The sequence below is a fragment of the Bombus fervidus genome, chromosome 8 (genome assembly GCF_041682495.2).
Source record: "Bombus fervidus isolate BK054 chromosome 8, iyBomFerv1, whole genome shotgun sequence".
NCBI classification, from domain to species: Eukaryota; Metazoa; Arthropoda; class Insecta; order Hymenoptera; family Apidae; genus Bombus; species Bombus fervidus.
Window position 1 is genome coordinate 2,526,045 of NC_091524.1, and position 13,884 is coordinate 2,539,928.

A 13,884-nucleotide genomic window follows, 5' to 3' on the forward strand; every position below is an offset into this window, starting at 1 on the left:
AGGCGGAATCGTGAACGTTACACGAAGGAGGACGCGGCAGCCAGGGCTGCGGCAAACGGAATGCCGTAAATCTCATGTAAATTCGGCCCGCCGCTTGATTTGCAAGCACAATGCCAGACAATTGTACGGTCTACCATCGAGCGGCCGGATGCGGAGTCTGCGAGTTTCTCCGGTCTCCCTGGTTAACTTCTCTCGTAGACCCGTTCGTTCCACCCTCGTCCCTTCCTCGTCCCCTATTCACCCCACGGTCTACCGATACTCGGTTCCTCTTGCTCCACATCTTCGACTGCATCTCTTTGCCCCGGAACCGCATCTCTAAACGTTTTAACGATCGTTTTCTCGTTCGTTCGCGCGTTTCGTTTCAGCTCGTTTCATTTCGCGTTCGTTCCTTGTCTCGCGTCCTCTCGCGTATTTCTCTCTCCTTTTGCTTCGCGGCTCTCGTTTTTCGTCTCGTTTCGTCCTCACCGCCGGCAGAAATATGTTTCACAGATAAAAGAGAATCCCGTGCACGGGGCGCGATTTACTGGTAGAATCGGCGCTCGTAAAACCGCGTCGCGTTAACGCAATGGGAAGCGGCTTCCACCGTGGGTATATCTGTCCGTGGTCGGTGACGTACTCGCGGCGAAAGCGGCCGCCGCGAACCACCCACCATTGGAATTCGCACCAGTAATTCACGTTGTCCCGCAGCTGCACGGGATACCTGCTGCTTCGCGCCGATCCGTCCGCGTTAACGACCATTTGAAACCCAGAGACCATTCCCCGTCCATCGATTCACCTGGTACTCTTATTCGCCAACTTCGATCGTGTTCCTGTGACTCTTCGTGTGTCTATGTATCGATGACCAGTCACAGAGAAACCGAACGATTGTCTCCACGGACAGTTTCCGATGGATCAATCGCCTGCCATTCGAAAGGAGGAAGCAACATCCGTCGTATTTACAGACGAAGAAAAGACGCGACCCGTCGCATTTCCTGTGAGACGACGAAGATCAGACGATCGAGCCAGAGCGAAAAGAGGCGCGTACTTCTACGGGTGGAAGAGTGGCGCGAGAAATAAACGAACCAGCCCCGCGACTCGACTCGGCTTGACTCGACTCGAGGAAACTTTCGCCGGAGGCATGCGCGCATCGCGAGATCAGTCTCTCTCTGTCGCTCGGCCGTGAAACGGCGAGCGAGACACGAGAGTCGAGCGGACCGCGGTCGCACTTAACCGCCGACTATCAAGGTGCCAACGTAGCCTCTGCCGCGTTCTTCCGTTCCGTTCCATTCCGTTCCGCTTCGCTCCGCTCGTTCTCTCGTCGCGAGTTGGCCACTGGGCGAGCGCGCACGTCCTTCTGCCGCGGATACATACCCCGTCAGTCGAGAAGCTCGATCCTTGCGAGTTACCACGGCCTCGCGCACCTCACGCCGATCGTGTCGCGATTCCCGCGCTTCTCTCACCTTTGTTCGACATGACGAGCAAAGGATCGAGGACGATCCAGGCCTCGACTGCAAGGTCCTCGGCCATTGAGCACGCATACACCTGAATAACCTTGGAACTCTTCAACGAGGAAGCTTCGTCGTGTCTTTTGAGGAAGGTATAGTAGTGCGTGGTATCGGAGGCGTTCTGTTTCGTCACGGGACGACTACCACAGTTACTCCACTATACGAAGAGTGATTTCCTTTTATTAAGGAATTTACACAAAGCGGCTTGTGCCGGCTGTAATAATAACGGAAGAAGTGTCGTATCGAATATTGTGTCTCGTGTATTTTGGTGGGCGTAGACCAGGGAAAGAACTAGCCGCCCTCGAGTGCTCGTAATTCCAGAGAGGATGAGATTCGTGGAGAGATCCGGACATCGTTGGACCTTTCTGGTGCTGCTGGCAACCGTAGGTGAGTGCTTCGACGAGATTCTTTGATCCTTCGTGTCACTCGACGCGTTCGCTTTTCGGTTCGCTGACCTCGGGCCGATTCTTGCCGCGAGTTCGCCTAAACCTCGCCTACACCTCACCTACTCTTGCTTGTACACCAGCGAAACTTACCCCGTTCTCGCGACTGATCACCGCGAATCCGTGCGAGCCTATCCGGCTCAACAGGTTTCCTCGTTTGACTCTCTTTTCCCGCAAGTTTCGTGCGACTCGCCGTAAAAATGGAGCAGCTTGCAAATCGAATACGCGGTGCTTCGACTGACCAACGCATACGCGCAGACTATCTACATAAAGGAAGCAAATAGATAGAATAGCGTAGCGAAGTCGCTCGATAGAAATTCGATAACTCGGACGGAGCTTCGTTGCAAATGTTACGACGCGGATGAAGGAGAAAAGACTTGGAAGGGGGAAAGAGACAGAAAAATAAGGACAGAAAAACGATATTCAGGGAGAAAGCGAAAAGCTGGCTGTTGGGACACGGCCAAACCACGAGGATATAGTCCGAGTTTACGAGTGAAAAGACGTCGCGGCGTATTATGGGAAAACCGCGCAGCTGGTCGGTAAGGGAAGCTGCGTCTTCTTCCGCGAACTCGCTTGTAGGAAGCGCGAGCTGATCCCAGGCTGTACGAAGAACGTCGCGGCATGTCGCGGCAAATGCTGCCGCGTCAGGAATTCGCGTTCCAGGCAAAGAGGATTTACTCGCGAATCATCTGAACGGCCCTCTCTGACTTCGTCGGGTTTCCTCGTAACCCAAATAACGCGATTTCTATGGCTACTTCGTTTCGTTTAAAGGTCGTCAATGAGTAGTTAAAACTTTACCCCTCCGGTATCGAACAAGGATAAAATTTAAAAAAAGACGAATCACGAATTTCATCAGCTATTGCGCTATTTTCGTCGCTCCGATTTTGAGCGATGAAACTAAAAAACTAAAAAATTCGGTCGACTTTATATTCCTAATAGACAGATGTGAGAAACGAGCGCATCGTATTATTAAAAATGTAATCCTTCTGAAGCGCATAGCGTCACTGCTGTGAAATTGCAACGACGTCGCTTCGTTCCGTACTGGTCTTTAATACGACGCTTGGTCTCACAACGATTTATATTTGTCACGATCCTCCGCGAATAAATTTTCGTTTCCGACGTTCGTTGTTCGTCGTCCGACCGATATCGTTCTGAATTGTGGCCTCCCCAATCGAGAGAGCCACAAACTCCCTTTTCGTTATGCATATCATAACGAGGCTCAGTTCGCGAATTTCGATTCCCTTCTCCTTGTTGACGGTGATACGTTCTGTTCGTTTTGCGATCCTCGTTTGGCGCAGGAACGACGTTGACGGACGCGGCCGCATTTGATTTTCGCCGTGCACGGGCTACTCGATATCCGCGTGGGACGGAACGCGAAAGGGAAACGAGCCGCGGAATAACTCGACGCTACGCATTAGCCTGATTAAAAGCCAGCCAGGTTGGGATCGCTTGCGTTTAATGGCGCTTTCGGGGAGGGAGAGGCAGATTGGTGATGGTTGCAGCGGCGCGTTTGCGTCTCTCTTCCTTCCGCTGATTTTCCTCGATAAACAAGCTCGGGTCTCGTTTCACGACTTCTTACGCGTTTCGAGCACAGGAGCTCTGGTAATTTGGTTTTCAGGTTACGTCAGGCACAAAACGTCGCGTCGTGAACACGGGAAAAAAGGTGCGAGGAAAATATGCGGGATATGCCGACCGGAAACGTGACCCAGAACGGTTGCTTGCAGGTAGATCGTGATTACGGCGAGCGCGTTTTCTTGAAATTAACGCTTTAATCGATGGAAAGTTGGTGTGAGAGATTCTCCGAGAAGCTACGAGATTCATAATGGAGGCTATTTTCATATCGCTTTCTCCTTTTTTCGGACTCGATACGCGGAATAGTTGCAACCGATGAGCCGGAACCAATCACCGTGCGAGGTCCGTTCATTCGCAATAATCTCGCGGACGACGAAAAATCAGACTAGCCCATCGATCCTCTCCATCGACGAAACGAATACTGAACAAACAGACCTGCGAGTTTAGAGGGTTTCGTTTTGCGAGCACGGTTAACCGTTAATCCAAGCCTCGGTGAAATCGACGCGGCCGGTCAGAAAGCGATATCGTCGAATGGAAAACAAAAAAAAAAAAAAAAGAAAAAAACAAAAAAAAAAGAAGAAATGAAAAAGCAAGTGGAAAAAAGAAAAGGGAAAAGCGATTGCCTGGAAAATTCGGGCCGCCTCGTACACCGAGCGACGATTTGGTCGAGCGGAACGGGTCGAGAGGAACGCGTTCGAGGGTCACTGTATTTCAACGCGACGACCACGAGAATCGAGGCCGCCACGCTGCATGGAAAACGGCCCGCGTCCACGAAAATTCGCAGGCCGTTACTCCCTCCAAGTTGGCAAAGGCGTTAGGCGGTTAAACGGTTAGCTGTGCCCCGCGCAATACGGTAAGTGCTAAATTAAATTCAGCGGAACGAGCGAGCGGCCGCGCGTATTACGGCGCGCTGAATCGGGACTGGGACGCCGCCGGTCGACGGAACCGAGAGGGGAGAAAAAATTATATATATATGTATATATATATCAGATAAAGGATAGAGGCAAACGGGGATCCCGGTTCTCGGCGGCTTTTCCGAGGACAAAAGGAGGAAAAAATACGCGGAAGCTCGGTGAGCGAGGATTTCGCCGCCGAGCAGAAATTAGTTTTCCCGTTAATTGGACCGAGGGTACGCGAAGTCTTCATCCCGCGTAATTGGATTCGTATACGCGTATCTCTCGTGTTCCTTTCGCGACTAAAGCCGGTCTCGTTGTCCGATTTCAGCCTCGTTTGCGCTCTCACGTGATTCACCACCGCCTTTGTGCGAGTCATTGGCTTCAATCGAAGTAGCTTCGAACGTTTCGTGGAATAGTTTATACCCAGCCGAGCTATACGCCACGTGTAGAGACTATAGACATAATCGGAGGAGGCTGCGAAGGCGAGCACGACGGCAGATTCATTCTCCATCCACCGGTTATCCGTCAGGCATTCCGTTCTACGCCGTCGTACCGTTAGGGTTGCTCGAATCTACCGTGCCCAATCGAACCACGTACATTACCAGTGATTTAAGTAGCCTGATCGGGAAGCTACGGGGTTACTCTGGACGCATACAGCTAGTAGCGGGGCCAGGACTACGAAAATATCTGCTGGCCCGCAGCCAACTCACAGCCTCCGCCACCCTTTCGCGAGACAGTTTCACCTAGAGCCGGCGTGTATCGCGATATCGCAGCCAGACTACACGTATCGACTATTTATGGGTGCCCGCTCGTAGATTTATCGATACGAAGCGTATTTACGCGACCTCCTGGCGGAACAATCCTCGCCATTCGCTCCAAGTCCGCCTTCGATCGTCCTAGGAAAACCAACCAGGGTATCGTCATCGTCTTCTTGGACGATTGCACGAAACGATTCGCCAGCGGTGCGCAAAAACTTCGACGAACATTTCGTTATTATCGCTAGCGGGAGATCGGCCATGCTGTGAAGCGCGATGCGATCGAAAACTCGAGAAGGTTGCTCGATGAATGGAAAGGTTTTCGCTGTCAGTCGATGATTTGGCTTGCGAAGCATCCGGTTCGTCCACGACCCCCGAGCATCGTCGTTGATCGCGAACTGCTTGCTCGGCTACAACCCTCTCTGCACTCATTCCTCCTCCCATCGGGGGTTGCTTTCAGCGGCTGCGAAAGGGCCGAGCTTACGCGTTCTAGAGTTACGCCGCATCGCACCATGGTACGCTACCGCGACTCGAGCATCACGCGATTCCGCAATCATATGACGTGGGTAGGGTAACATGCACCTGTGGGCTTATCGGCGGCCGCAAAGTGAAATTATTCCTGGTCAACCCTTGTCGCCGATACGCGCTCGTGTCGCGAAGGCAGGCCAACCCGCACGACACCCTGCGTCGCTGCGCCTTTTCGTCCGCCCGTTACATTTCTTCCGTCGTGCTTTCAAATATTCGAATTTCACCCCGCCGAACATCTAGAGTCAAGCCACTCTCGACTTTCTCGTACCTTTCACCCCCATTCTCCCTCTTCGTTCCCCATTTTCCTTCGTGACCGTATTCGCGGCAACTTGGAAGCTCTTTTCGACGAACTAGCCGTCGCGCCGGTCACCGTGGAGGCAGGAGCGTGCAAACGCCAGCCGGAAGAAGGTTTTTCGCTGCTCGTTAGCGCGTATCGATTTTCCCCCGATGCTCCGTTAGAATTTTACCGGACACGCGTCCCGTGCATTAAACTAATGTGTGGTCACAGAGTTAAAGCGAGAAAGTAGGAGCGAAGCTGCTTGGATCCCTTTTGGCCGCGTGTTATGGAGCGAGCACTTCCATGATCGAATTCGAGAAGGTAACGAAGGGATGGAATGGTGATCCGCGAGATAACACCAGCTGCCTGTAGACGGTAATTAAGTGTCTTTCGCGACGGTGCAGTTTTACGGATCTATTCGTCGAGTGCACGTAAATTACAGGGCTGAACGAGCGCGAGGAGAAAAGAATGAGACGTCGAAACGGATCGTATATCCGATATCGTGCAAAACCAAGCTCGTGGAAGGTGGTGAGTCGGATACTGGAAGTCGGGAGACAGGGAGAGCGGTCCGACGTTTCAGATGAACGGAAACAGACGGCGAACTGCGTTATCTCGTCAGCTCGTTTCGTCGAAACGGTCTCACGCGGGCGACCAGCAGCTCGCTAATAATATCGTCGTAAAGAAGAAGTTGGCCGCAGGAGATGGATGCACGGATCTCGCGAAATTTGCTGATCTCTCCCGAGGAGAACAATCGAAGGCGAAAGAAATTACATAGCTCGCCCGAACGATCCTTTTTTGCGAGAGAATCACCGGAGTATCAGGCATGTGCACGAGATTCGAAAGGATCGGGATAATCTGGGACTGGAAAAACGTTCTTGGCTCGTTGTAGCGCGTTCTACGCCTTGTTCTCTCGGTGAAACGCGTTCGAGGGGAAGCGTATTCGCGATTGCGCGGCGCCCGGCAAATACCGTGGAACGATATTATTCGCGGCAGTGCTATTTTTTCAACGAACCACGTGAAAAAACGTTCGCGTAGCTCTGGGCTAATGCGATTACGAGGCGGACTAGAAACGAGCGAACGGCCGAGTTAAATTTACCCGCGAAATTCCGGCGAAAGCCGAATAGATATCCGTCTACTCAAGCGTCCTTGGATATTCCGCCGCGTTTCGTTACTAGCTAACTCTCGTCTCGCGTCTCGCATTCGTTTCGCGAAGCGACTAGGTGAAACGACCGCAACGAACAAAAAAGAGAGGAAAAGATCGACGCGTGGTCGTCGTCGTCATCGTCGGTTAAGAAGCGATAAGTTTCACGGCACCCCGGAGAATCGGTGTTTCTCGAAGGCTGCGTGGCGCAGCTCGCCATTAAGGATATTCCGATATTATGCAAATGCGCGTATAAGCGCAGCCAAGAGGTCGTCCGCCGCTCTTTCCCTACGGTCTTTCCGTTTCGAATATTTCGAGAGCTACATGCGCGCTATCGTGGTTACGTCGCGACCGTGATTCTTCCGCCTACACGGGTTCCACACCGTCTACTACACGACAGCCGGCCGCGACGTTTCCAATCGGATTTCGATTTCGAGTCAGCTTCCTCCATGTTCACCGTTCGTTTCCTCGCACAAGTTCCAGTCGCGTGGACACCGTCTGAAAGAAGATCGCTCGTTCTTCGCTCGAGCTTCGTCCGTCGTTCGCCGCCTCTTAAAATTTCCAAATCGAGTCGGATCGTGTTAGAATCTACGGACGGAGTTCTTTCTGAGTCGCTAACGAACGGTAAACGGACTCGCGCGCCAGTAAGGTAGTTGAATGTTCATCTTCAATTAAGACACAGAAACGGGGTCACAGGATGAAAAACGAAGGAGAGGAACAGGTCACGGGTGATGCGGTGGAACGGTTTTTCAAGGAAAACGATCGGTTTCTCTCCCGTCAGTGGTGAGGTGGGGTGGATCCGTGGCACGGTAGGAGCCCCTGTGCACTCGGGAAGAAGGATTGGCGTTTGCACGCGGTTCAGTGACCCTGGTTCAATCTCCAGGCAAATTGAATTCTTTTTAAAGATCAAAGACTACGATATACCTATAAGCGACGCGGCTAAGCTCTGCCACAGGACGTAGTCTCCCTTCGCGTTATCGACTTATACACAGCCAGGAATTCGTTTTTCTTGCGAAACGGCCGCTCCATCCTCCCTCGGCCGAGAATCCGACTCGCACCGCTTCCAAGGGGCTTACTATTAAAAAATGCCAGAAAGGATCGTTTTCGCTTTTTTTCCATTCGACTCACTGAAAAATTCCATCGCTCGATCGCTTTCCACTCTTTTTCGAAATCTATTCAACGGCGTAAACAGTCACCCGTCTTCGACGTTTAACTCGGTGACGCGTTAAAACACCGACAACAGGACGCGAAATACAGAGAGAAAAAAGAGGAAAGAGAAAAAAACGAACGACCCTCGACTTCGCACGTTTCCTCCAGTGCCATTAACCCAAACGGGCCGTTCTCACGAGCTGCTCGTCGAGCGCGTCGATTACGTCGCATCGCGACGCGTGTACTCGATCCTCCTATCCGTCGAAACGGATGTAATCGTGGACAAGCCAGACGAACTAGCCTAGTGTTTCCACCGATCGCGCGCACACGAGCTCCACCGAGATTTACGAGATCCGAGGGATAACCGGCAGCTTCTTGGCTCGGTTCCCGGATATAAATTACACGGCCGTCGCTTTGCATTCGTGTTTTTTCGTCGCAGGGACAGCTTCGGAAAATCGGCGAGTACCGCGAGTTCGCGTTTGCCATTCGGGTTTGCGTTCGCGACTGATCGAGAGAAGCGGCGTGCGTGGCGAGCCGACGTTGGCGCGTTCGAAGCGTTTCGTGCGTTCGTTCGGGTTCGGTTGACCCGAATCCGCGCGGCGGTGCTCGCGGCCGGTTTTGCGATCCACGGTAGCAGTCTCGGTACCGTAACTTCCATCGAGGTCATCGTTCGTGTATTGTACATAGGGACAGCTCGGTGTCGCGACGCGATTCGCGAACATGTCGAGTGCGAAATAGTCGTGGAAATATCGGGGGGGGGGGGGGAGAATGAAAGAGAAAGAGGGACAGAAAGAGCTAGAGCAGGGGAACGGAAGTTAGAGAACGAGGAGGAGGCGCGACGGAAGAAAGAGAGAGAGAGAGAGAGAAACGGTAGAGTTTTGTTTTTAGGAATTACGAGGCAGCGCGTTTGTAACGGCGCGGACCGGCTGACGGAGAATGGCCGGCACGTTTTCAATTAAGCCCATAATTACGAATTCGATGGGAATATGCCCGGTATATGTGCGGCGCGTGCATGCTCGTCGACGTAATTAGAGCCTCGATATTTATGCCCGAGCATTAACCGTTCCGTCCTTTCGCGATGCTTTCCGGTCCGCTTCGATGCACTCGCGGTATCGGGATACGCGGCGCTTCGTATCGTAGACGCGAGGGCTCGTTCGATTTAATACCAAATTGTACCCGTATGTCGCCCTTTTCTCTTCTTTTTCATCCGTTTCTTTCCATTTTCTCGTTTTATCGGGTTTCACGGTGACGTAAACGGCACGGGTCGAACGCAAATACTCGTCCCTTGACGACGATGACTAGGACGACGAGCGAACGTGCGACGGCAAAACGCGCGGCTCGTACGCGCAACATCTGTCGAGCACGTGAAACGCGTTACCCAATGATATACGTTAGGAACCGAAAGCTAAAACGTTTTCGTGCCTCTTTCAGAGCGTAGAAACGCCGCGATACACAGAGAGCATCGGTAAAGACGTGTATACGCCAGGGATCGATCGTACTTTCAACTAGTGCGGATGTCTCCGAAAACTTGTTAAACCGACTCGAATTACGTAGACGCAGAACTTAGAATGCTACTGCCTGTATAAACCCATTAAGGATCGGAAACGCGTAACCGAGCGCTCGCGTCTTGTGCGCCCGTTTTCCTATCAGCCAAAACCTCCATTTCCCATTCCAGCCCGAAGGAACAAGCTCTCCTCTCCCTTCTCCTCCATCCGTCCTTCTTGACTCTCTCTCTCTCTCTCTCTCTCTCTCTCTCTCTCTCTCTTTCCCTTTGCCTTGCAGCTCATCCGTGATCCGCGACGCGTACGCGCGCTGTCCTCGACGAGAAAAGCTGGTGCTCATGACAGAACCTCGGGATTTCCAGAGGAGAGGTTCTCCGCTGTATCGTCGTCGTCGACAACGATCGCGATACACCGAGGAAATTCCATCCGCGTTGCGGCGCATAGTTCTCGGAAACCGCGTAAGGCGAAACCATCAGCCTTGGCTACGCTCGAAGGAGATCGCGCCATGGTGTAACTTTAATTCCTCTATTATCCCGCATTGCCCCGTTAGACGATATTACCTATGCAGCAGCGCTCGTTGTGCCCTCTCTACGCCATTCACCGATTCCTCGTTTCTGCAATCCATGTGCGTCGTTTTCGTTTTCCACAAGAGGCACCGACTAATGGGCGAACGCGCGTCTTTGTTTCGTCTTTGAATCAAGCGGCAACAAATAGAATCGGTGTTGGTGGCTTATCTGGTATCGCGCACGAGGGACGAACAATTCCTGCCCCTCCTCCCGTCTTCGCTCGGAGAACACGCGGAAGCAAGCCGTTCCTCGCGAATCTCCAGCGGAGAACGCGAATAGATAAACCGCGCGTAAACGTTGCAAGAAAATTTCTTAACAGAGGAAAACGAGATAGCGTTCCTCGGTCTCGCAGACGGTGGGGGCTTTACGAGGTGGCTTCGCGTAGCCGGCTAACTAGCCGTGCAATTATCCGTGACAATAGCCGTGCGTCGTAGCAAACCGTTGCATTGCAACCAGTCTCCGGCTACCACTGTCGCCGCTGCCTTCGCTGCCACCGTCGAGCTCCCTGTTCCTTTTTCTCTTCCCGTAAACCGGTAATGGAACGGACGCGCAGCCGCAACGGTTAGCCTCTATCTTGCCGATTCCAGATTGAATTGCTTTTCTGGTTGCCATTTGCCCCTGCTTCCTGCCTCATGCCTCCCGCTTCCCTACAGGGTCATCTGTGCACGGTTTGTGACGCCCGAAACGAGCCGACCACCATCGAGCGAACTCTCTTTTATCTATTCTATTTCGCTCGTTTACCATCTCTACCACTATATCAGCCATGTACCACTCGAACGTCTGTCGTGCGTTCCTCTCGCGAGCCAAGGCTGCGATTCGTTAACTAGAAACAGCCTCCCGCTGATCCACGATGCGATACACGCGAGCTGAGGGGACGCGGGAAACGATTCCACAAGCTCGTCCGTAACGATACGAAATGCATATTAATGCCACGAGCAGCACTCGCGAATGCCGCCAGAAACAAGCTTTTACTCCGACCTCTCTCTCCCGTGCTGCTTGCTTTTTTCAAACTTTTTCCACCGGACCCGCCACTGGATTCCTTTTTACGCTCCACCCTTTTCCCGTTCCACGTCGGACAGGCCTTCCCACTTCTCCCGGGCGCTTCACCTCTAATTTCGTGCAACTTCCGCGGTGTTTCTCGTCGAGACCACGGCAGCGCTCACCGTTTTTCGGTGGGTTTAGCCTCTGGACATCGTTAGCAGCGCGGAGAGTTAGGTGATCGCGGAAGATACGTCTCGTTTCGTGGCTTGGTTGAAAGTTCGACAAACAGTTTACGCGGGTCTGACAATAACGCGCGAGCTCGCGAAAACGGATATACGATACACGGAGCTTAGAAAAAGGCCAGGGAGAGGCCGTACGGTAAACACGGAAGACCCGCAGAAGACGGTGCGGGAAAATATATGTCGAGGCGGCGAGAACAGTGACAGAGGATAGGTGGGTCGAGGATGGCGGGGTCGGAAAGTAGCTCGGTTCTTTTTGCCTTTATTCGCCAGTTCGTTTACGTTGCCACTATTAGAATTAACCTTTCTTTTTCTTTCCCTGCCGGGGAAAAAAGTTTCCGGGAACGCTCTCAAAGGACGTCGGTTGTCGTCGACTCGGAGCGACCGGTTGCCCGAGAGATTTGGAGCGCGTACCTTATCGATCGGCCACCGATCGTTTAAATCCAGTTACCGCTATCTTTGTAACGGCTGCGAACTCTTTTTCGAGTCGGACTGAAAGACCGAATTGAGACGTGGGAAACGAGGTCGCCCTTTAAACGCCCGGCTAAACGTCTCCCAGGGATTTTTGCGAGGCGGCGTGGTTCCCTCCGATTATCCGGAAACGCGTGTCCTCGACGATCTCGGCTAAAAGGATCGACGTCTCTCTTTGAACGGGCAAGCCACCCTTTATGGAAACGATCGGTAATTTCCATAATTGTTTGCGTCCGACTGTTTTCGTAACGAGGGTTCGGTTTCTTTGAACAAAGTCGCGAGGGAGGAATCGTTAAATTAAGAGCATCGCTCGTAGAGGGAGAACACGAATGGGGAGACTAGGATGCAAGGCGAAATAACAAAGTTTAGCTTAATCCTCGGTATAATCTGCCGACAAGTACGTTTACCGGAGCTGGTAATCTAACGAAGAGTCCATTGTCAGTTAGTTGACATAAACGTCTCTGCCGAGATATCGAATTATGCCCTCCCTCGATCCCGCGTCGCGCTAAATCTCCGCTGTGTGATGTTTGGACGTCAATCCGCGCGTGCACGTACGCCGAACCGGAAGAGAGTTTAAAGCTCGTTGGAAAACCCATACTTCCGACCGCGGACTACGTGCGCGATAACGATATTATGTCGCGTGTTTCGTTGGACGACGTTTTAAAAAGATTACCGATTTTAACAGTAACGATTAGTTTCCGCGTTAACGGAGGAGAATATCGTATTAATACACCCGATGGAACATTGAATTTCGGATCTTCAATCTGATTATTAATTTTGGAAGCTGCGTATTACTGACATTACCATTATCTTCGTACACGCCGGGTCTGGTTATCGATTATTCGAAAAACATCGGATGATTGTTTTCGTGGAAAGTATTGCTTCGTCGTTCGTGTGTTAACCCACACAGTTGCAGCCAGCCGGTGATGCGAAAGTGGAGTCCTGTCTCTCCGTTGAAACCGGATAATAACTCGTAATTTTATGCATATAATATCGGTGGTTCGCCTTATTGATTCGCGGCTAATACATCGAGAGACCGAGGGAGGCTAGTACGTGTTCCATTTCTAACGTCGACCGTACGACCGAACACGACAGACGAAGACAGAATACCGTTTCGCTGTGGTAAGACGTTGGAATCGGGACGAGCAACGTCAAGTAAATGTCGGCCGTAGTCGATCGTGACGGGTGGATGGGTCGCCCGGAACGAGTCGATTAGGGTGAAACCGTGTTTCTTAAGCGGCACGGAAGACCGGTTCAACGGGGTGGAAGATCATGTTGGAATGGGACAAAAACCGGCCCGGATAAGTTTGTTCTTGCTAGAGAAGTTTACCTTTCGTTAAGTCGGAGTGGCCGCCACAGTTTTAGGAGAGAGAGATACCGGAGTATCTAGTTAGCCGGCGATGAAGTCGTTCGCTCGAGTGACCCTCCTTCTTCACAGAAGCACGCGGAAGCTTCATCTCGGGACGATTAACGCGTTTTCCTCCGATATCCACGGCTGACTCCTCGATTTCCGTTTCCGCCACTCTGTTCTTCGCGAATTATAGTTTCTACCTCGTTTCTACACCATATGGAGAACGAGAGAGCAAAAGGGAGAGAGAGAGAGAGAGAGAGAGAGAGAGAGAGAGAGAAATGGAAAACGTGCTCGAAGGGGAACATTCGAGGAAAGACAGGAAGGACGTCGGAGCTGACGGGCGAAAAACGAGTGAAAAATATCGAATCGGGCACAATGGCCCCGAATCTCGGATAAAATAGGATAAGATATCCCTGGCCTCATAGTCGGGGTGCGTCTTGGCGAATCGGTGGACGGTGAGATCGAGAGTAGCGGGGGCGAAGTTATACGGCAGGATTACGAGATTGCCACCAGGGGATTACGAGGATAG

The 13,884-nt window shown here is 52.1% G+C and overlaps 2 protein-coding genes across 2 annotated transcripts in view; one reads left to right on the forward strand and one right to left on the reverse strand.

Moving 5' to 3' along the window:
• Window positions 1-13,884, reverse strand: part of LOC139990062 (uncharacterized) — a 75,495-nt gene that overhangs the window by 37,593 nt on the left and 24,018 nt on the right. The gene's annotated exons all lie outside the window — the stretch shown is intronic.
• Ed (hemicentin protein echinoid) overlaps window positions 1,229-13,884 on the forward strand; it is a 32,140-nt gene continuing 19,484 nt past the window's right edge. Inside the window, exon 1 of the mRNA XM_072008853.2 lies at window positions 1,229-1,871. Coding sequence (XP_071864954.1) covers window positions 1,811-1,871 — 61 coding nt within the window. The 5' untranslated portion in view covers window positions 1,229-1,810. The remainder of the gene's footprint in view (window positions 1,872-13,884) is intronic.